We start from the raw sequence: 23,929 nt of genomic DNA, 5'->3' as shown, positions 1-23,929 counted from the left end.
TGAATCTTTCTACAATCGCCGCCTTCACTTCGTTGTTTGTAACAAAATGTTTTACACCATACTTGTTCAGCAGAGCTTTTAGCGTCTTGTTTTCAAACTCTTTTCCTCTATCTGTTTGTAACTTTTTAGGAATTCTCCCGCTGCTGAAAATGTAATCAAAGGCTTTTGTGACCGAGCTCCCCGATTTTTCCTTCAGGCCAACGGCGAATGCATACTTTGACAGTACGTCTATCACCGTTAATATAAATTTTACACCATCATTAACCGCGGCATGTTCACGGACGTCTAGAAGGTCCGCTTGCCATTGATGATTTAAGCCGCTGACTATCACACGCCGTCTTTGAAAGCGCTTTCTCGACCCCTTATGTAGCGTGTAGGCATCTTCGCCCGATAACCAGTCGCGTACCTGTGTTCTTTTAACACCGTCGTTGTGGATTTTGCTCTCCTTGTACAAGGCTTCTACACCGCCAAAACTACCAACTTTCGAGGGGTTGTAATAAACTCTTTTGAAAAGCTTCTGCATCGTAGCGCTTCTTGAACTAAAATACCGCAACCCCTACTCCCGCCCCCCTATTCTATTAATTCACTTTTGTTTTATTATTTTTCTTTATCAAATAATCAGAACTAGAAGCCGGTTTATTTTACAATAGTAGATTATTTAATAACACACGAATTAAACAGTGTATGATTTAAACTGGTAATATAGGAATGTACAGCGCTATAAACGATAATAACGATAAAAACATAGATATTTAACACAATGCTCTCAAAAACTCGTGACGTAGAATCAATATTTGGATTTTGCTAGCTATGAACGGTACCAGTCTTCTTACATCCTCCCCACGCCCCTTCAAGAAGGCTCGACAAAACAAATCAGATATTGTATTCATGAAATTGAAAAACTGTTTCTTATTCAGAGTAGTTCCTAGGGTGCAAAATGTCCGCCTGATATAATTGTCGATGCAATCTTCGAGCACGTCGTCAGCGCCCAAGAAGATTTTGCTCTTTTCAACGTCGTAAAAGCCTCTAGGTTTCTGACCCAGTTCTTTTTCAAGCTCTTCGATGATTTCACATCGCTTGTTACGACATAGCGCGGTCGGGCGAAACACTGGTTTGGGGTACGCCATCTTTGCTCTGATCAGAAAATAAAAAGCGTCTTCCAGGCATCTAACGCTCGGTCGCACGCCGATCTCAACCATGTGTCGAAACACACTTTCCTGCAACGGAAAAACACACATACATAATAGTAGCAATCGCGAAGATCATCATGTTTTCATTTACTCTACATTAAGAAATGTCATGTTCCTCGGTTTTAAACTCCTGTAAAGATACTTGATCTTAAAATATCTACGGTAATTCTTCCTTCTCAAATGCTGTTTCATTATCAAGCGTATGTCTTCATCACCCGCTTCATACATACTTTTCACATGCTCTGATGGGGACTGTACTCTCTTAATATACTTTAAAACATTCGCAATCATCTTACTACAATCTTCGGGTACTGACATTTCTTTCAAGCCATAGACCGCCCCCAACGTCGCCATAATCTTATAGGGGTCCAGCTTGTAACATAGTTTCCGTATCAAACTGTCTTCATATTCATCACCCGTCGTGAGACAGTCGTGATGCAACTGACTCGGGTCGTCAATTTTACAACCTTCGCATTCGTCGTACCACCCCGCCTTTAAGCACAATTTTATGATCGCGGCTATCGCTGTCAAAAGTCCGCGATATCGATCCGTGCTCCAACTTTCACCACGACAAAATTGTACAATTGCGTCTAAGCGCTTACAGCTGCAGTTTTTATGCGTTACGGCAAGTTTTTTCTGTCTTGAGCAGCAGAGACATGAAAAACGTAGCGATGGCTGTGTGACTTCCATAGTCGTGCTAGCGGTTTTGTCGCCTGGGGCTCCTCCTCCTCTCTTTTGCTGATAAAAAGAAAAAAGGGGTTTTTCGACCTCAGCCTTCCTCACAACTACACGCCTCATCATCACACTCTTAAACACCCCAGAGGATTTGCCGAAAAATTGCGGTTCGTACTTACTTTTCGTTTTCCAACTTCGCACTTTTCTGTTTCGTTTACAGATTCTTCTCCGGAATCCATCTCTGTACAGTCGCTGGAGTCCTCGGGTTCAGGCTCTTGCAGGTCAATACCCTCGTCATCTTCACTTGGTTCCGCTCTTCCACCGCCGTCTGTAGCATCGGAGGTATTGCACGCCATTTTAGCAACGCCACCAACCGCCTCTTCGCAGGCTCCGGTCTCGGGCTTTATATTCGGCATAGCCGATGCCTCGACGTCTGTCTCGGGCTTTTTATTCAGCATCGCCGACGACATCTCCGACGTAGTACCGGCAGGCGTTGTTGGCGCGCAATTTTCCTTATCACTATCGTCGAGTTCTGCAGCGTCGTCTGCAGCATTTGCCGCTTCCTTCAGCATCGCTGTTATAGTTTCTCCAAGGGGCCCCGCTTCCACGCTAGAGCAAGACATTCTCAAAGTTGTCTTAAAGCTCGAGCTTTTCTTTGTCGGAAAAAAGCGGGGGTTTCTTAACACACGGTCCTCGGAATGCTGGCTTATATCCTCTGTGAACATACTAGACACGCCCCGCGGTATGTTTGTAGACTCGTATTTCACACTACCCCCACTTCTTAGCAACCCTCCTGCATGCGTGGTCGATTCATACGTTTTTGATTTCATCGCAGTATCATTTTATAAGCCTTGATTCACAAATCCTAACTTATCGTTTTATACGCTTTATGATTTCATCGCCGTATCATTTTATAAGCCTTGATTCACAAATCCTAACTTATCGTTTTATACGCTTTTTGATTTCATCGCCGTATCATTTTATAAGCCTTGATTCACAAATCCTAACTTATCGTTTTATACGCTTTTTATTTTTTTTATTTTTTTATTTTTATTTTTGATTTCATCGCCGTATCATTTTATAAGCCATGATTCACAAAATAACGACCTATAAAACAATAAAATGCTATAATCTTATCAATACGTTATAAGGACCGATTAAAACCCCGATTAAAATCAGACTTGGAACGCGTCCAATATAGACACACGGACCAAAGGGGCGTGGTCAAAGGGGCGTGGCCACCTGTCAAAAAATACATGGTGACGAGTAGTATACAACCTATACTACTTTCCACCAACCCCCTCCCCCGCCCGACCACCTGGGTCTGGTAGCAGCCGCTACTGCTTTCAGTTAAACTGCACCCTGTCCATCGGGCTACCTTGGGCCAACCCTAGGGGTGCCTTACATGTGGTAAAAGGGAAGGTATAGGCCTGACAAGTGGGTGCACTTCCAGGTCAACATGGCAGTTTAAAACTGCATACACAGACACTGCAGTGGCAGGCCTGAGACATGTTTGCAAGGCTACTCATGTGAGCGGCACAATTAAGAGACCTGTCGGTATACATGCGCTATATAAATCCCCCTACAAATACAAATACAAATTAGTGCTGAAAGCATTTTATTAGGGTCTTACCAGTAAATCAAATATGCCACTCACGGATAACCAATCATAATCACAATTTAAACAGGGAGCACTTACACTATAGCACTAATCAGCAGTGGTAAAGTGCCCCCAGTTCGAAAGCCAGCAAAAAACAAAATGCAGCACACAGTCAAAAAAACAGAAGGTCAGAAGCAAAAAGACAGGGGGAAAGCACACCAAACATGCCAGGTCTAACAGCTCTACCTTAAAATACTTCATTGGAAATAATTATGAGGCCAGATCCCAAAGCATTTTTGAGAAAGCAATTAATACAAATAGAAAGGACTGCGCCCTCTTCCCACTTTTTCTAGTAAGGTATCGGATATTTAAGAGCCGAATCACAAAAGCAATAACGAGTACAGGAAGTAGTACTGCAGGAGTACTCTCTTATGTATTCTTACATCGGCCCCTAACAACCAATACCCTAAAGTGCAAAGAGGGAACAAAAGCATGTAGTTCTTAAAACAGTATTATAGGAGTAATTCTTCCTGTAATCCAAAATAAATTGTGAATAGGCCCCAGTAGGGTAAAAATAGAACTATATGACTAGTTGCGTGGTGAAATGGATGGAAAGTGGCAGAGTTACAATGTTAAGATGCACATTGTGATATAATAAAATATAATAAATAAGCTTATAATTAAGCAGAACATTCATCAAAGCCAACATCACATGCACATATGTAGCACACCATGTAGGACGCTTAGCAGGTTACATAAGTATTTGCATAATGCGTTTATTCTGCAAAATTGTGCAACTTTCAGGCCTTCACGTCTAATATTTGCAAGTTTTAATAGGCAAGTGCTTGTAGCAAAAAAATGAAATAACTAAGATAGTATGCAAATGAAGGAAATGGGAAGCCACTATTCCATGGAGAAGAACTACAGATGCCTCTTTGTTCCTCCACAGAACTGAGGTGCCCAAGACAAGCATTTCTTTGTTACTAAATACAAGTCACAACATGCTGCTAAATCCCATTCCTGTTGTAGCAAATTCTGGAAAGTACCTGACCCTTTTTGATAGCCTAAATTTCACCACCTTTCTATATCCGTGTTAAGACCATTGAGACCATTGTGTGTTTTTTACGCTAACACTAAGCTAGCTGGGTAGAAGCCAAAATTCATCCATACAAATTACCAGACAAAATAAGTTGTGTCCTTTCTGTACTGAATCTTTGATTAACATTGAGCCATCAAAGCCCGATAGGTATTTTCCTGATGAACTGCAGTCTTGGTGCTGCTTTCTGGGCTGGAAGGCTATATGGGAACAATGTTTCCTTCAGAGTAACTCATAAAAATATATTTTCAAATAAAGTGATCATGAAATGAATCGACTAACACCACTGATGTCATACAGAAAAGCCATTGTTTGCAAAGATGATTCAGGACCACAACCAAAGATACACTTTATGTGGTCACATTTTTAATTCAACAAAAACACATATTTAAAAAATCGGAGCATATTGATGCACAGCTTATGAACTGTGACAAAGTGAAGCTGTGAAAGAGAATAAAGACAAAGAAAAATATGTTTGGCTAGTCAACATCAAACTACATGAAGGAGCATTATAATTTGTGTTCTCTCTGATTGCACTAGATGAAGAAGGGCCACATCAAAACATAAATTGTGTCGACATTTCGACCCAAGGGTGCAATTCACAGGAGTCGTTCATCAGGGCGAGAGTAAAAAAAGACAGCCTTTCTCATCTAACTCATTCATTATCTCTACTTCTCACTACGTGGGAGCACTGCATGCCCATGATGCCACAAAAATATTTATTTCATTTAGTGTGAATCGCTAACGGCGATATCACATACCACTCAATTGGACTGAGAGTGCTGATTTGGGAATAGGATGATGGGCAAATGTTGCACTTTACTATTTTGAACCGCTATTGGGTAAGTCCTGGTCACGGAGTTCTGAAAATTTTCCTTTAGCCACAATCAGATTACAATTGAAGAAATAAAATAGGTCTGTCATGCCTCTCCTCTTGGGAGCAAGCCCTAATGTCTAATGGGATGCTAGGCTAACCATTTTATAGCTTAGTGTAAATTTTGTATTCCATCTTCTAATCCATATGTCTCTACAACAAAAGCATCCTGTTAGATCTGGCATCGTTGGCATGGTTATCCCCCTACCTGTTTGCCTTCAGCCCTTCTGTTTTTGCTGGATTTGGTTTTGCCAGACTTAGGAATCTGTGCACTATACCACTGCTAATGAGCTTGTGCTCTCTACTTAAAACATGTTTGATTGGCTTGCACCAAACTGACATATTTAATTTACCTGTAAGTACCTAGTAAAGTGGCACTACTTGTGCCCAGGTCCTGAAAATTAAATGCTCCTTGCAGGTCTGCAGCATTGATTGGGCCACCCACATAATTAGCACTTTAAACATGTCTCAGCCTGCCATTGCAGCCTGTGTGTGCAGTAGTTTTGAACTGAAATTTCAACCTGACAAAGTAAACCTTTTGCCAGGACCAAACCTTTTGTTTAAATAAAAAAAGGCACCCCAAGGGTAGGCCCTGGACAGCCCAGAGGGCAGAGTGCAATGTATTTAAAATGTAGGTCATGTCCTTTTTAAGTTTTACATGTCCTGATAGTGAAAGAATCTTAAATATTTTTTTCACTGCTGCAAGGCCTACCTCTCCCATATGATAACATTAGAGTTACCTTATTACATTTTATTAAGTGTAATTTCCAAATTGGAAAAGGTACCCAGTTCATGTTTGGTATTTCTGCAATTGTAATGAAAAATTCTAACTTATGGTGAAGTCGGGGGGCGCTAGGTGGCGCACTAACGGAATGGCCGCGCTGTAGCGAGGCTCCCGTTTCCCGGAGCCATTATCCTGAATTTATCCTGCCCAACGCCGCCGTAGACAAAGGCCCCGGCGGCTATAGACTCGCAGAGGTGGGGGGCACACTCGCTGCAAGTTTGAAGGAGATCGCGCCGGGAGAGCCCGAGTTATCTGGCGGAGAAGTTTGGCCGGGAGGAGGCGGCGGACCTCGGCGATAGCCGGCGGCGGCTGCGAGAAGTACGCTAGCCCGCGGCGCTACGCGTCGAGACAGGCCGTAAGCCGCGGCTGAGTCTAGAGAGACGGCGGCCCACAGGGGCACCTAAGTGCGGAATGCGGAGCCTGGCAGGTACCCTGAGTTAACGTTAGCGGCTGTCGGAGAGGGTTGCGGATAGCCCGCACAGCAACGGGGCTGCAACCACAGACACCATCAGGGGAGTCGCCTAGCGTGGAGAGAACGGTGAGATCGATGCGCTGGCTCTCCCCCCCCTGGCAGGCATGACGAAGATGTGGAGCGGGGGGGCAGAACGGACATATCGGTGCAAACTGCATGCCACGCATAGGAGGCCTGCCCTGCGCAAGGGAGGAGGTTGTCGTAGCCACCTAGTGAAAGAGTGAAAGCGACCGATACAAAAAGAAGCGGGGCGCGAGTGTGCCCAGCACAGAGAGGGGATCGCAGTGGTCTGACGGCGTGGAGTTTACCTAAAAACTTGTGGGCAGCACAGCGATACAGAGGCGGAAGAGCGGACAAGAACGCGTGCCAGCAGTGTGGGGAGCTGTGTGTTGTACTCTGCCCACAGGATCACGACAGCAGCGCCATGGGCAAAACTGATACTAAACAGTCGAAATTAAGTTTCGAATCGTCGAAACGTGGAGGCCCATCAAGCCAGGCCAGTCAGATACCAGTGGTACAGACTGAGGGGCAAGAGAGTGTAGAATTGATGGCGGCGGACACTCAGAGCATCCTTCAAGAGATCAGGCAAGAGTTTGCCACGGTAGTAGAAAAGGTGGAGCACATGGCAACTAGAATGGACAATATAGTCCACAAACTGGAGGGGCATGAGAGCAGGATACAGGAAGCTGAGAAGCGTAATTCCATGACGGAAGATACTGCCGCCAAACACAGCACACAGCTCGCTCGCATGGATAATCTCTTGCGAATTATCGTGGCAAAGAACGAAGATTTAGAAGTGCGCAGTCGGCGCTACAATGTCCGCATTTTGGGTATTCCGGAATCCACCAATATCTGGAAGATGGAGGTATATGTCGAGAAGCTGTTGTTGGCCACCGTGGGAGCGGAAGCACTGTCAAGCCAGTTCATAGTGGAGAGGGCCCACCGATCGCTGGGGCCCAGGCCGAAACCAGGAGCAAGCCCACGCCCCATCATAGCGAGACTGCTAAATTACAGGGATAGAGACACGGCCCTAAGGGCTGCCAGGGGGAAGCAGTCCATGACATACGAAGGTAACACCTTTGCGTTATATCCCGACTTCACGCCTATGGTGCAGGAGGAAAGACGCAAGTTTATGGACGTTAAGGCCAAGCTGCGTAAGGTGCAAATTGACTATGCACTGCTGTACCCAGCGAGGCTTAGAGTAACTCAGCAAGACAAACAACATTTCTTCACCTCGCCAGACCAGGTGGAAGACTTCCTCAAGAGGGTGAAACAAACAGTGCGCAATGGAGGTGGGCGACCGATGACACAACAAGGAGAGACTGAAAGGCACAGCGACGCAGCACCATGAACTGCAGCCGTTAGACCCGGTGGGACGTGTGGACTGGATACTGCGCTACTGCTGATCAGAACAGGTTTCATGGCTGGGGCGGGCCTGTAGAGGGTGTGGCAATCGGAGGGTTGGGTACAATATGGGACCCCTCCGGGAACCTCTGGCTCCTCTGGATTCCGGCTAAGTGGCACAGGGGCCTGGGGGGGCAAGAGGAATCTGTGTGGCCACCTAACAAGGCCCCCAGCGGGAATTACCCCAGATCAAGCACCTCTGCGAAGAGTAGGGGTGCTGTAGTAACATTGGTTCAGTTGTGGGGGATGGGCGGGATGGGGAGGGACAACATCGCTGGCAAGTTGGGGTTGCTTCAGTGGGAGGGGGTGGGGACAGTCAAAGGGGTTGTGGCTTTATATATGTTTTACTCCCTCCTAGACAAGGAGGGGCAAGAAGCGGTAGCATACGGAGAGCACTCAGGAGTGACACATCTTAAGTTATGCATGATACGAAGCTGTAGGAGAGAACCCAGACCAGCTCGCAAAGGTTGGCAGGCACACCTAGGCATATGCACTACTGAGGGTTATGGCGGAGGGAGGCACTAACACGTTGAATATCCTTACATGGAACATTAGAGGCCTGGGAGATGCGCGAAAGAGGCGACAAGTATTAGCTTACTTAGACAGGCACCACACACACATCGCAATGCTGCAGGAAACTCACTTCTCCCCACTGGGGCAAGGCCGATTTGCAAGCACGTGGGCAGTCCACAGGGCCTTCTCCTCATATTCCTCGTACGCAAGAGGCACAGCCATACTGATAAAAAAACAGGTGCCTTTTCAACTTGGAGGGCAGTTGTCGGACCCACAGGGCCGTTTTTGCCTAATGTGGGGGCAATTGGGTTCAATTTCAGTGACTCTGGCATGCTGCTATGGGCCCAATGTAGACGGCCCCGTCTTCTTCTCCTCACTATGGGCCAAGATTTTGGAGGTGGACTCCCAGCACATTATTTGGGGGGGTGACTTTAACATTACGTATCACCCGAGCAAGGACAGATCTCACCCCGCTCCGCACCACTACACCAAGGCGGCGGGACTAATTGGGGACACCATAGAGACGTATCAACTTTTAGATGCCTGGAGACACGTGCACCCTACATCACATGAGGGTACGCATTTCACAGCACGCGCAAATTCCTGGTCGCGTATCGATTACTGGTTAGTGTCAAGGGGCCCGGGGCCAGCGATTGCCCAAGTGCAACATCTAGCGAGAACGTATTCGGACCATGCTCCGGTGAAACTCGCATTGTCGGCACCAGACCTACAGGTACCGCGTAGTGGCTGGAGAATGCAGGCCACTATGCTGCTTGACGCGGTGTTCCAGGAGGAGTTGAGGGAGGAGATACGGGACTTCTTTAGCCGTAATAAAGGATCGGTGGACAGTGTGGAAATTATATGGGAGGCCTTTAAGGTAACAATCCGTGGTTTCTGCATATCCAAGGGGTTTGGCGTGCTAAGGGATATACGTCGGACGCTAGAAAAACTGGAAGGGGAACTGAAACGGTTAGAAGCTGAGATGGCCATAGCCGCGTCTGGTGCGGCGCAGGTGAGATTCCGGGACACGCTTAGGGAGTATATAGCCACAGCGGAGAGGGAAACGCACTTTCGAGGGAAATACTGGAAGGCCCGAAGCTATGGGGAGGGAGAGAGGCCTGGGAGGGTGCTGGCAAGTCTAATTAGAGCACCCAGAAATACAAACTACATTTTAGAAGTGGAAAACAATGCGGGAGAAACCTCCCGAGACTCAGCTTCTATACTCAAAGTATTTAAAAAACATTACAAACAGTTATACTCCACGCACAGACGAGACGAGTTGGACTTGGAGGGATTTTTGGGAGAGGTGACGTTAGGCTGGCTCAGCGATAGACAACGAGAATTCTTGTGCGCGCCCTTTGAATTAGATGAAGTGCGTGACGCAATTATGAGTATGCAGTCAGGTAAAGCCGCAGGTACAGATGGTATCCCAATAGAATTTTATAAAACATATATTGACATAATGGCCCCGGTACTGCGGGAAGTGTATGAGGAGTCACTAGAGGTTGGCTCTCTCCCTGCGTCAATGAGAGAAGCGCTTATTATCTCCCTGTTAAAGCCGGGAAAGCCGCCGCGCTTGTGCGTCTCCTACAGGCCACTCTCTCTTCTGAATTGTGATGCAAAAATACTAGCTAAGCTGATCGCCAATCGCCTAAGCCTGCTGCTTGATAATTTGATACTTCCGGATCAGTCGGGCCTTGTACCTGGTAGGGCTACGTCCCATAACTTACGAACGCTATTCGCAGTCCTTAACAATGTTTCGCCTGATTTGCCGCTAGCGGCAGTCTTCCTAGACGCCACTAAGGCGTTCGATTCGGTAGAATGGGACTACGTCTTTGGAGTGATGAGGCAAATGGGATTCCCGCCCCTATTTCTATCATGGATCCGGTTATTGTATACTCTGCCGGTAGCCTAAATAGAGATCAATGGACACACATCACCTCCAATATCCATCACAAGGGGAACTAGGCAGGGGTGCCCGCTCTCTCCGCTGCTCTTTGCAATAGTTACGGAGCCGCTGGCGGCGAAGTTGAGGCAACACCACCGGGATAGAGCATTGAGATGCAATTTGCGGCAGATCCTGATCTCGCTGTATGCAGATGATATCACGTTGTATATCCGGAACCCGCAAGAAAACCTGAATCCAATTCTGAGAGAATTTATTATATTCAGGAAGATATCTGGAATTGGCATCAATTGGGGTAAATCGTGTGTATTTCCACTGACATCGGCGACTCATAGATTCTCGCTCGACTACCCCTTGGAGTGGTGCGAAGAGGAACTGCGCTATCTTGGGGTGCGAGTGACTAGGGACAGAGATGAATTAATGCGGTTGAATTACGGCACTGCGATGGGGCGGATAGCGGACTGTGTGACCCGATGGATCACCTTGCCGCTGTCGGGGAGGGTGTCACTGATTAAAATGGTGATCCTGCCCCAGTTGCTATACCTTTTCCTCAACATTCCCTTCTACCCGGGGAAACATTTTTTTGGGACACTCAGGTCAGAGCTGACGCGATTGTTCTGGGGCGGCCGACAACCAAGATTGCACTGGGACGTTCTGACGAGACCATATTTGCGGGGGGGGTTTGGGATACCAGATTTTGAGCTGTACTACCTTAGCGCGCAAGCTCATTATGCTTGGTACTGGGTGAAGCAACCCAGGTACGTGCCGCAGGTAGCGGCGGATCACTGGCTGGCACACCCGATACCCTTGGATGGCGCGCTTTTTATACCTGTGACACCCAGAGATAAGAGGCCCACAACAGTCACATGTACGATTAACGCTTGGTGCAGGATTGGGTTCCTCATGGACACCCCCATGCAGTATGCGTCCTCTTTACTTCTTATGTATCACCCGAATATGCCTCTGTTACAGGAGACGATGTTTCATCGGTTCAGAGACCGAGCACATGGAGGAACGTGGGGGGATCTATATACTGAGGGGAAGTTCCGCTCAGCTGAGCAGATGCTACAAAGCATACAGCAGACCCCAATGGATAGATTTCTGTATGTCAGGCTGAGAGAAGGTATACGTACACTCACACCGGATATCCCGGAGGAGCCGCGGACGCTAGCCCCACTGCAAGTAATGCTTAAATGCACTTCGTCCACACGACTTGTCTCTCTAATCTATAGAACAGTCCACACACAAAGGGAATACGCAGACCCAGGCTCCAGAGCGAGATGGGAACAGGAACTGGGGATGGCAATCTCAGATGACCAGTGGGAATTCTGCTGCCAGCAAACTGAGAGAGTAATAGCCAGCAATAGACTCCGAATGATACACTATAAATACCTACACAGATTATACTACACACCGGCTAGGTTGCATCAATTCCACTTGAGAGATACAGATTGCTGTGACAGGTGTAGGGCGCCTGCGGTGGATTTTATGCATCTGGCCTGGGAGTGCCCCGAGGTAAATAAATACTGGAAGCGGGTTTTTGAGGCATTGTCCCATACGACGCATACACCTGTGGATCCCATGCCCCCGACGGCACTGCTAGGGTTTGTCAAACCGATACAGACAACACACCGGAAATATGTCGCTGTTGCGCTCTTAATGGCAAAAAGGAGGGTGGCCTGTCGGTGGGGAAGGGGGAGGGCCCCGAAGTTCAAGGAATGGATTGCTGATCTGGTGACTTGCCAGGAGCAGGCTATGCTATATTCGGAGCTCTTGCCTAGTGCCTCTAGGCCTCGTAATATATGGGCACCTTTAACATGCTACTTACTCGAACACCCGCTAGAGGGCACGGCTCCATAGTGCGAGAGACGTACACATTGATGATGAGGTGGGGGTGAGGGATAGGGAGAAGGCTGCACAAGCTACACAATTTGTCAATAGCTGTGGACTGACTTGGGGGGAGATTGCAGGGCGATAACAGCGGGTGAGGTTCCATAACAGGTCTACCGTATGAAGGAGTGTGAAAAGGCCAAGGGCAGGGGGCTGCGGGAGGGGTGGCCACATGCGATGGCGATCTCTCTGAATTAACATCTGTTGGTTTGGTGGAACGACAGACGCCAGAAACACTGTAATGCTTCAATATATAGCGGGAAATTTTGTATACATATCTACACTGTGGATGCTACCTGAGTGAAATGTGCCACGATTGTTGTTGATGACATGGTTTGGAAAATTAATAAAAAGAAGTTTTAAAACTTATGGTGAAGTCGGATTTTAAGTTACAACTCTGAAAATGGCACTTTTAGAAAGTTTTAGATAGCGAGTGCACACCTTCCCTTGTCTTGTTGATTAAAGTTTCCGCTGGAACTGTAAATGAATCTGCGTGCAAGCAGTTCTGTGAATCGTCCCATCACAGTGTTTGTACAAGAATTCTGAAAGAGGTGCCGCTGCAAGCGGCGCCTACTGCTGCACAGCTTTAACGGAGAAAACTCTCAGAAGAACTTTTCTAAACGTTGAATATTCACTCTAAACCAAATAATCCATATGAAACCATCCATTTATCATATTAATCCCGTAGTCTCTGTTAATTGCAATCAATCCGGAGACAGATGGGTGCCATTGAATACTTTATTCGCATTTTCAAAACGCTTTTTGTGACCAATCCAGGCTTAACATAAGCGTGTGCTGTCAGTCATTTTTCATTATCAGACTTTACATATCACCCAATGCATTTCGAACCTCTTTGGTTCTTCGTCAGGGGTCGCTGAAATAAATAAAAAGATGCGCTTAGCTGAACCACTCTAAGATCTAATATGCCTAATATTTGAAGAGAGACCTAAACTTACTTATAAACAATGCACCTCGAGCAAAAAACAGAATCACCTCACATCGCCAACCTCTGTGATCCCACTAACCGAATGTAACTCCCATCTACAAACAATGTGTTTAAACAAAATCTGCTCGTGCATCCTACATCTAATTAGCAACCAAAGTTTGTGTGCTGCCCCATAAACTACCCCTGTCCTTTCATAACTAAACTAAAGACCCTAATCTATCTCTGAAAACCACTTAACCCTTATTTACCTTGTGAAAAGCCTAAACCGGCATTGCGTTGTTTTCGTGCCTCCATGCCGGTTTAGGCTTTTCACAAGGTAAATAAGGGTTAAGTGGTTTTCAGAGATAGATTAGGGTCTTTAGTTTAGTTATGAAAGGACAGGGGTAGTTTATGGGGCAGCACACAAACTTTGGTTGCTAATTAGATGTAGGATGCACGAGCAGATTTTGTTTAAACACATTGTTTGTAGATGGGAGTTACATTCGGTTAGTGGGATCACAGAGGTTGGCGATGTGAGGTGATTCTGTTTTTTGCTCGAGGTGCATTGTTTATAAGTAAGTTTAGGTCTCTCTTCAAATATTAGGCATATTAGATCTTAGAGTGGTTCAGCTAAGCGCATCTTTTTATTTATTTCAGCGACCCCTGACGAAGAACCAAAGAGGTTCGAAATGCATTGGGTGATATGTAAAGTCTGATAATGAAAAATGACTGACAGCACACGCTTATGTTAAGCCTGGATTGGTCACAAAAAGCGTTTTGAAAATGCGAATAAAGTATTCAATGGCACCCATCTGTCTCCGGATTGATTGCAATTAACAGAGACTACGGGATTAATATGATAAATGGATGGTTTCATATGGATTATTTGGTTTAGAGTGAATATTCAACGTTTAGAAAAGTTCTTCTGAGAGTTTTCTCCGTTAAAGCTGTGCAGCAGTAGGCGCCGCTTGCAGCGGCACCTCTTTCAGAATACTTTTAGAAAGTTGGCTTTTTCTTGCCTTAGCCATTTGGTGCCTGCGGCCTGTCTCTGAGTCACATGACAGGGTGTACTTGACAGTTCGGCTTTGTGTATTCCTCCTAGATAGCCACACACAATTGGGTATAAATACTGGACCTCTAACACCAACTCTCCAGTACACTTCTGGACCTGTGGATACTCTGCCATGAAAAAGGACTGCAATGCTTCTGAAAGGACTGCCACTCTGCTGGACTACTGCTCTGAAGGACTGCTGCCTTGCAGTACTGATCTGGTGCCTGCTGCCATCTTGCCTAGGTGAGAAGGACTGGATCTGCATCTCTTGAACCCAGAACACAGAATGACTCCAAGAGCTAGCTGGCTGGCCTCCTGAACAGAAACCTCAGGGACATAACAGACTTCCAACAACCTTGAACCTGCACTCTGCCATCTGTGAGTCTACCCTGCCAGGTGGCGCCACACCAGTCCTGGACCCTTGGAAGTGGACTTAAGGTGCTCTGCCAGCCCATCCAATCCACCACTGCGTGATGCACCCTATGCACACTATAGTTACTACAGTACATTATCACCTCCGATAGCATCTCTTTTTTTAATGAGTCAAGGGACCACTAGTTAATTAAAATCTCTCATCGGTTCCTTTAGCCCCTTTAAATATCACCTCCTCATCACCCTATTTCATCCCCTTACTTGAACTCATCATATGGCTTTATAATCAGAAGATCTCCGTCAAAGAGCCCCCAGCGAGGGGCCCGTCAGGCATTGCAGCGCCCGCCTGATGAGGGGCACCCAATGATGAAGCATGACACCCTACCAGGTGTGTGAGGGCACTTTCATCTGATCATTGGAATCCCCCTTGTTCCGACTGTTCGAACCGGCTGTTCCATCTATCAGTGCCTGTTCTGTCCCTTACTTGAGGAACTGCCTCCTCTGTGTTTGGGCACAAATACTTTATTCTTTGTCGCTGAGTTAAGATTGACTGTTCTGTACCAAGCTACCAGAGGGTTGAGCACAGGTTAATTTAGGGTTGGCTTGTGCCATACGTTGATAAGGATTGTGGTTGCTGCTTGACCAGGGTTCACACCCCAGTCAACAAACAACCCGATTTCTTACACATCCAAAATATTTCACAACACATCGCTATATTCTCTTGTCTTCAAATAAAACAGGTCTCATCCATCTGAGCAAGTCTAATAAAAGACTGGTACGAGACAGACACGAATCCCGATTTAAAAACAATATGCCATATTTAAAATATTTTGTAAATGTATCAGTAAATGGATTCTATCTTGTGGACCTAAAATGACAAATATAGTTTACTACTGTGATTCAAAGTAAACATTAGATATTCACTTAGTGGTTCTAATTTTGGCAAACAGATTGGAAACATAACTTAATCAGTGACCAAGGAAAGGAGAGAGTGGTGGGTAGCTTGAAAGAGTCTCATATGAGAACAAAACAGCATGGTATAGACTGAGATTTTTAATGGTAATGACAAACACTTAATCAACTTTTTTGCTGGACTTGCAATCTCCCCAACCATGACTGTTGTCTTCATCACACTCATTAGTATGCCAATTCCTTGAATAACAATCTTCATCTTAAGTAGTCTAGTGACTGGTGAGGCAGTTACTGCGTTTCAGCGCTTAGGTGGAACGTCTTTGGCTTGCTCGCCAAACCTCTTCTCACAAATCTGGGATATTCTCTTCAGTGTGTAACATCAAACGATGACGAGAAAACAAACAGCCAGCCAATCAACAACTAAATGCTAGTGCCTCACCATTGTGCATGAAACCTCCGGAGTCCATATTCTGCAGTCTATCCATCAGTTGAAGGTGGGACCATTTAATGTCTCTCTCCTTTGTCAGGTTCTCCATTTCCTCCATCCGCCTCTGGCGCATCTTGTCTTGAGCAGACTTGGATATGGTGAAATTGATCTGTAGGTGGAAAAGACTGCTGATAAGACTTCAGTGCCAGCTCTTGGTGCAGGGCCGTATGAATGAGCATCTATTATTATACCAACATGATGAATGTATTTGTACCTTACAGAAGGTGGTTACACAAGACCATTGGCATTTATGCTGGTCCTTTTATTCAAGTTTTGTGCTGCAATCATCATGATTTCACCAGATTAGGGTTTGGTGGTGACAGGTGACAACCTCGCGTACTGTCTATCCTTGAGAATTTCTCTAAACGACAACTACAAATTTATGCATGCGCTCTTGGGTTCCGGCAATTCTCTTTTTATGATCTAGTGTGGTGGACTCACCAACTCTCTTTGTGACCTACCCTATAATATTGCACTTCGCAAGGATTATACACACCCTACAGCTACCCTGTGAAATAAGCTACCCCAGAATAATTGCATGTAAATGATCTCCATTGACTATCGGCAATGATCATCAAGGTCCTATTCAGGGCTACATTACAAGACCGCTGCTAGATACGCTGCGCTTGGTGATGGAAATATGGAACCAAAGGGGGTCATTATAGAATAAAAATCAGATACAAGTCAGGAGATGCAAGTTTTCCAACCCTGTTCAAACAACATGTCACACTGCGGTCAACCAGACTTTCATACGTCATAATCCTTTGTTGGCTGCCTTTCTCACCCTTTCTGGTCTCTTGCTAATGTTGTGTTCAAACCAAATCACAGGATGTAGGCGACACATAAGTGGAGGCTGTATCATACATGGACAACCCATTACTATCTTGAATTTAACACTCATCATCCTTGAAACACCTACATACCCTTCCATTGTTCTCCTTTCCCTCCTCTTCACTGGGGTTCTGCTGGAGGTGTATCGGATCTCCCTCTTTCGTAGTGTTGAGAAAGATAGTCTTCAGGGGGGCGGATTCTGCCGGGGCTCCACTGGGCTTCACAACAGCAACTGGCTCGGCTTTTTGGACAGGCAGGACAGAGTCCAAGTTTCTTCTTTCTGTATAGAGAGGAGCATATAGTTAATCACAGACACTAAAATGATGGATGCGTAGACAGGAGAGTGGATTTGCTGGCCTACTCTGATCAGCCGATCCACGCCCTGTGCTGGGTTAATATAGTCAGTAGATCCCTTTATTATGCTTTATAAACATGGTCAGCGATTCCCTTTTTTATGCTTAGCTAAAATATTCATTGACTCGCTTGCTTGCTCTGGCCTAATACAATGCAGTGCTTCCTTTGTAATGCTAGGCTAACGTAGTCGTTGACATTTCTTGTGCTCTGCAAATATGATTCATTACCCCCATTCCTATGCTGAGCTGATTTGGCCATCCACCTTCTCCTGTTGGACTAATAAAGTAATCAAATCTCTTTCTTGCACTTGGCAAGATGTGCTGTGCCTTGCTTTCTTGGGCCAGGCTAACTAGGTCCGCAGTTCCCTTTTCATCTCACAGCTAACATGGTTAACTGGTCTCTTTCTCTTGCTGAGCTACTGTCTCTGGAACCCTCTGCTTTACTAAAGCAGTCAGGCAAACCTTTCTTTTACTGGATTAAAAAGCATCTACTCTGCTACTTCTGGGTTTATGTGCTAAGCAGCCCCTTTCTTACGCTGGGCTAAAATGGTCAGTTTCCTATTTCTTGTCCTTGCATTTATTTCAACATACATCATTTATAGATGAGGAATAATAAACTGTAATAGCGATTGACTGCCTGAGCCTGATTTTCAACAACCTTTATAGGTCAGAGTAGGAAGTAAGGAATACTTATAACTTTAATTCTAAATAATGCAAAACTTCAGAAATATTTAAACCTTGGGAATCGCTCTTTGTTAATGGGTGCCAGCACCCAGGTTTCCTACGCACGCTCGGTTGCACTAATCTCTGCCCAGTGCATTGATTTCGAGTCACACATGCTTTTGGGTGGTTGCCTGCTTGCTTCTTTCGGTTGCCAGGCACCAGTTTTTGGCTGCATTTACTCATTAGATGGCACTGGAACACTGTTCCCTTTCTGCACTCCATACTAACAGGGTCAATAATGAACCACATACGGCAGTGAGCCAAGGCTATGCACGCCTGCCTAAATGTGTGCCGGCCTAATGAATAAATCAATGCCTGGCTTACCTGCAGTACGTATTCCAACGCTGTGTCACACTTGATAAGCACTGACTTTCAGCATATTTACTATTGTTTGTGACTGAATACATTTGTGTCTATCCTCATATCCTGTTTAACATTCAACCTGGAATGGCAAGATCACACTACACTGGCACTAAGGTTTCTCCACTGGCTACCAATAAAAGAGAGAGCCCAATTAAAAACCTTCTGCCACATCCACAAAAAGTGCCATGGTCTCTGCCCAATTGATGTCAGATGTGGATTACTTTCTACCAACAAACAGGAAGCCTAAGGTCCATAACCATAACCTTAGGAATGAGGCAGAAAATCTTGGGATGTTCAAGCTTCTTCCCAGTGGAATACTGTACCACCAAGTTTAAGAGTCGAAAATGGATTCCTCAAATTCAAGAAACCCTTGAAAGCTCACATCTTCCTTCCGACTTATGGTTACCCTGCTTTTCATTAGAATTAGGGTGGCCATGAGGTGGTTTGCAGACTATCCTCAATGCTGTTCGCTGTGGTCAGAAGCTTAAGACTGCCCCATCACCCAAGAGCAAGTGCATGACTGGGTTCTGCATATCTCAAGACTCCGACATCATTCATTCGCTTGCAAGAATGTGGGCTCCTATCAACAGTCTCAACCAAACTATAGACTGACATGTTCTACAGGAATGCCACTCATCCATCTTCCTTTGTTGTGTGCCCTTACCAAACACAGAAACTATCCTTGGTGCTATACATCACTTTCTAAAATCTGTAAATCAAATAGCAAGATGACCATGGAAATGGACCAGGCTCTCCCAAACACCTCACTCAGGTCTGGAATGCTGTTCCAAGCAGTGACATCTGCACCCTGCCTACAAAAGAGATCAATTAAGAATAAATCTTCTTATCCAATTTCTGCAAGACCAACCACCTTTTTTGGGGGGATCCTCTATTTGATTAACATGTACTTTGTGATGTTTATTTGTACTTCTGGATTTTGTGTATTTAGCAAAGAGGATCCTTATATACTCAGGATGTACATCTTGCTATGAAAATGTTTTATTAAGTACGCTTGGACATACTATATGCTTGCTTAGACAGTTTGTTTTAATTGAGTCCTGAACCAGCACCCTGGAACTTTGTGACATTGGCCTCATAAGGTAGCCTGTAAGAGGGTAGGATGGATGAATGGAGGGCTGACTCCAGTTTCTGGCTGGACAAAGATTGTACCTTATTGTCCTTGTAAATAGCTGAGAATTACCGTGGTGGAATGAGAAGAGGGTAAAAACCTGCAGCAATGCACACGTCTTGGAACATCTCACCTTTATAGGCTAGGATAATATTTATAGAGTGTATTTATACCCGAGAGTGTCAAGGCGCTGATTTATCAGAAACACAACATTTTCACACCGTCAGAAAGCTCTGCTGTTTATATTTTGAGTCTTATTTGTGTCTTATCTGTGTACCATGGTCAGATAGCTCTACTGTTTGAGGCCTAAGCCTATGTGGTTTTTGTAACCTGAGGGATTACTCTGCTGTCTGAGGCCTGCGTAAGTGCCACCTGTGTAATGGGAGGGACTGGGCAGGATATGCAGATCCTGGAGATTGAACCCTTTTCATGGTTTAGCCTTGCTCTTAGGGCCCAATCAGGCTTCTGGCATGTCACCCCCATGAAATGTCTCTTGCTCAACCTGTAACTGGAAGCAGGAGAGACAATCTTAGGGTGGCTGCTTGTGCCTGGTTTTTGGCAAATAGGAGTTGGTTACACCACTTTTTTAAAGGGGGGTTAAATGTGCTTGGGGGCAATTGTGATTCTAAAGGGTCTAAGGTGGATGGGGATTTGGCAAAATGTCACTTAGCCAATGGTGGCAAAATCCTTGCCTGGTTTATTGGCATGAAATCTAACAACGAGAATGAGAACACTGAATCTTTGGCGTGAGGTTTAGGCACTCACTCGCCCACAAAGCACTCTACTCTTGCACAGACAAGAGAAATGCAGATGAGAGAGGTGAAGGTTTCTATGAGAAGCCTGTGAGGCGAAGCGGATGATGCAAGCAGTGTCCCCTAGGAAGGGTCTATTTTGAGCTATCCACAAGCCAATGTGCAGGCCCTACAGCAACATCCTCAGCTCCACAGCCCTGAAAGGAGACTCAGTTTAACCCAGAATACCTCTCCGCTGTGTGGTCCTCCTGGACTCCTCTTCGTAGCCTACACACTTCACACCGGCACATACAGTGAGGCTCAAAAGTATTGCAAGCCCTGGGATTTGTACCCATTGAAAAAAATACATGGTTTGTAATTTAAGTGTGACAAAGCCCTGGAAACAGTGCATGTCCTAAGAGACCTTTTACACAAGGGGCTCATTTGCACTTCCAGCAGAGTGTAGCCAGCTGCCTGCACTGTGCAGGCAGAGCGTATCCCTTCATAAGGTTTCACATCGAAGGGCTCCATGGGCAGTATCACACAAAGGAAACACTAGCGCTAAGTTAAGACAAAGGGTTGGATCACAAAACGTTTTTGACTGGCGCAATTAAACACTTCACCACAGTATTATAAAAACTGGTTCTGGAGGTGGTAATGTATGACAACAACGTTTTGTTCACATTTGATGTGTGGCATTATGTTGGGGATGGTTTCTTGTGAAGTTCCATGTTATGTTTTAATGGTAGTGTTGTGTTACTTTTTTAATGTTATTGTGTTTTTTTTAGTTGTTCACTTTAGCTATGTCTACAACACTGCTATATTTCTGGCCAAAAGCAGCGCATCTTGAAAGTTCCTTTGACAAACCCACCATTTACAAATTTCTAAGGTGGTAAAATGGCGCAGCTTCAGCTCCTCAGGTAATAAGAAACCAGCCGGCCCCAAACTGTGACCGAGATCAGTGCTCACTTTATGTGATACATTCAGGACACAAGTCTTAAAAAAAGAATTGGGGGAACTAACCAAGTTAGGCAGTATGCAAGTGACATCATGGCACATGACATCACAGCGCGACATCATGGCATGACTTCACAGGAAGTGACATCACAACCCATGACCTCACAGGAAATGACATCAGATCGTAACACATTACACATACAAACGTTTCACAGGTCTATCATGAGTACATTTGAGTTCATTAAGAGCTTTTAACAAATGAAAGAGATTTTAACAAATTAATTTTTGTGTCGGGGTTGTGCCAAATGTGAGCCTCAACTTACACATTTATTTTGTAAAACCTCTGCCACAAAGACATTGACAACAAGGAGAAACGTGGCAGTAAATCTGTTCTGTTTAATTAGTTGCAAAGTTCACATTTTATAATATCGTAAGGCTATAAATAACAAAAATAATGGTATCAAAAATGTTATTTGTGTAGATATTGGGGCAGACCAGCACATTTGACATTCTTACAGTGCATGCATATACCTTATATACAGGGATTGAAACAAGTAAAAAACACTCCTCTCTTAAGTATTTTTGAAGAGATAACAAGATGCGAGCCTTTGGTTCCCCTCCCTTGCATCTAGGTGTGAGGCTCCGATAGCTCCCAGCCAGGATAGTGAAACAAAAGTAGGCATGATGGCCCCTTAAATTTGGCTTTTGTTATGGGCCCAGATGAAGACTGAAAAAAGAAAACCTGCACGTTGCTGCTCTGAAAGAAAGTAGACAACGCACAGGCACTGATGAATGTATCCTGGTGCCTGGAAATTACACTGGGACAAGTTCCGCATATTTCAGTGGGGCCCAGCTTCTTGCAGGGTGGAGGGCGTCCACCCTGTGAAAATAGTGGGTGGACGCCGTGTACCCCCGACTTGTGCCATGGATACAGTTAACTGTTTCTGCCACAACTTTGGGCTGACTGCTGTCTGAATCGATGTAGTTGCTGATGCTTTCAAAATGGTGCCGACATTGGCAAAAGCCATTAGCAGCGGGAAGCCTTCTTGAAACTGTTTATGCTACGTTTCCAAGAAGGACATCATGCTGTGTGTAGATGAAATACTGCTTCAACACAGAATGACTGTCTCGCTCAGAGCTGACACTCAAACAGGACGCGATGAGTGAATGTTGTTTAAGGTAGAATGGGTGCACACACGTGTGTTGACACACGTGTGTGCAGCAGCAAGGCGTGCACTGATGGAGCATGGTTTCGTAATAAAAGAGACTTGCTCGGACGCGATCCTCTCCAATAACGTGTAACACTATAATCAACCTGTTTTGTAAATACTAATATTGCATTGCACACATTATACGGTATCTAGGGGAAGCTTTCCTACTTGTATTACTAACATGTAACCCGAGTGTCCTAAAATGGCCGCCAAAAATGTGGGATTTCACTGCGCATGTGTCTACTGCATCTACGTAGTATGACGTTTTCTATGCTTGGAGGGAAAACCTTGCAGCTGCGCAATAGCTTCTACAATGGCCGCTTGAAACTCACATGTTAATGCGCATGCATTGCTTAAACTAAATCTTATAAGTTCTACTAAATACTAATGCGAAAGATTTATATAAGTAAATGGGGATAGCGTAGAGATAAGTGGTATACAGTGAATTTATTTTATTTCGTATTCTAACATGTCTTAATCTGACTTTATTATTAGTTCATATTTGGGCCTCTGAGGGTGACTGAAAACCCTACCCCACCTGATCTGTGCGCAAGCGCACTCAAACCTGCCCGGAACTGTGATGACAAAGTTAAAACTCAGCCAAGGTCGCACTGGCAAGAATCTCTTGGGAACTTAACCCATCGACCCGGACAGAGGAAAGAAAATTGTACAACACTATATACAATGTATTGATCATAATGTGAAATGTGGGTGGGTCTAAAGCTTGGGAAAGGGAAATAAGGGGCGGGAACATTGAACAATGAACCTAAAGTAAATTATTACATTTAGTATTGTGTGATGACCTCTTCCCCTTGCCATGCCCAATCAGAAGTAGGGATTTTCACGATATTGAAACATTTGGGGGTGGTACATACACATAGAATAGTATAACGAAGGTAGTTTAGTTAGTTAGAGAAAGTGAGAGGCAGAGAGACGGTCACTGCCACAGACCCCACGCCGACTGCAGGTGCCAAAGACCCTGCTCGAGAGACCAAGATACTGATCGAAGAAGCCAATCATCTAGAAAGGGAGTCGCGGAAGAAATATCTAGGAGAGTAGTGCCAGAGAGGGGTGCGACGCAAGCGTTGCACTTAGAATAGGGCACCTTCCCGGTCCTGAACCTGTCTTGATCCTTCATCTCCCGACCTGTTCTGGAGAACTTCACCTGACTCCTAGGCCAGGGGTTTGGTCCTCACACTATCCAAGGTAACTATAATTCTGTGTAGTATGTCCTTGTACTGCTCTCTGTTTTCTCCCTCTTCAGGTACTGTCATCATGATAATTTAAATTGAAACTTATATTGAACCTGACTTGATTTCTTTCTGAAGGAAAATGGTGTAACGTATTTGAGCTTTGACTCACAAAATTATTGATTAGATAAAACTCTTAAAACTCTTTGAGTCTGTGGTTATTTGGAGAATAAAAACTTTAATGTCATTTCTACTTAATATTACTCAGCAACTAGATTCATTGACCAGAG

The 23,929-nt window shown here is 45.1% G+C and overlaps 2 protein-coding genes across 5 annotated transcripts in view; both read right to left on the bottom strand.

Moving 5' to 3' along the window:
* TOGARAM2 (TOG array regulator of axonemal microtubules 2) overlaps positions 1-23,929 on the bottom strand; it is a 382,090-nt gene that overhangs the window by 143,324 nt on the left and 214,837 nt on the right. For all 3 annotated transcript variants that reach the window (XM_085610378.1, XM_085610377.1, XM_085610379.1), the window contains exons 8-9: positions 17,075-17,262; positions 16,104-16,260 (exon numbers count right to left, since the gene is read on the bottom strand). In XM_085610378.1, the coding sequence (XP_085466504.1) occupies positions 16,104-16,260; positions 17,075-17,262 (345 nt within the window). The remainder of the gene's footprint in view (positions 1-16,103; positions 16,261-17,074; positions 17,263-23,929) is intronic.
* On the bottom strand, positions 636-2,814 carry LOC146816532 (uncharacterized). 2 transcript variants are annotated; one of them, XM_085610380.1, is made up of 2 exons: positions 2,045-2,814; positions 636-1,928 (listed from the first exon to the last, which is right to left on the bottom strand). In XM_085610380.1, exons 1-2 carry the CDS (start codon positions 2,693-2,695, stop codon positions 1,278-1,280), a joined length of 1,302 nt encoding a protein of 433 aa, XP_085466506.1. In that variant the 5' UTR covers positions 2,696-2,814; the 3' UTR covers positions 636-1,277. The 2 variants fall into 2 exon arrangements, with proteins under 2 accessions (XP_085466506.1, XP_085466507.1); XM_085610381.1 differs by having other exon boundaries at positions 636-1,217; positions 2,045-2,801.

The sequence above is a fragment of the Triturus cristatus genome, chromosome 6 (assembly GCF_964204655.1).
Source record: "Triturus cristatus chromosome 6, aTriCri1.1, whole genome shotgun sequence".
Taxonomy (NCBI): domain Eukaryota; kingdom Metazoa; phylum Chordata; class Amphibia; order Caudata; family Salamandridae; genus Triturus; species Triturus cristatus.
Note: the sequence above shows the minus strand (reverse complement) of the source record. Positions and strands in the feature narration are given on the sequence as shown.

Bases quoted from the DNA above. Each gene is read 5' to 3' on its own strand.
- LOC146816532 (XM_085610380.1), bottom strand. From the start codon at position 2,695: ATGAAATCAAAAACGTATGAATCGACCACGCATGCAGGAGGGTTGCTA. The intron at 1,929-2,044 runs GTAAGTACGAAC...TCTTTTTATCAG, and splicing joins GCGAAGTTGGAAAACGAAAA to CAAAAGAGAGGAGGAGGAGC.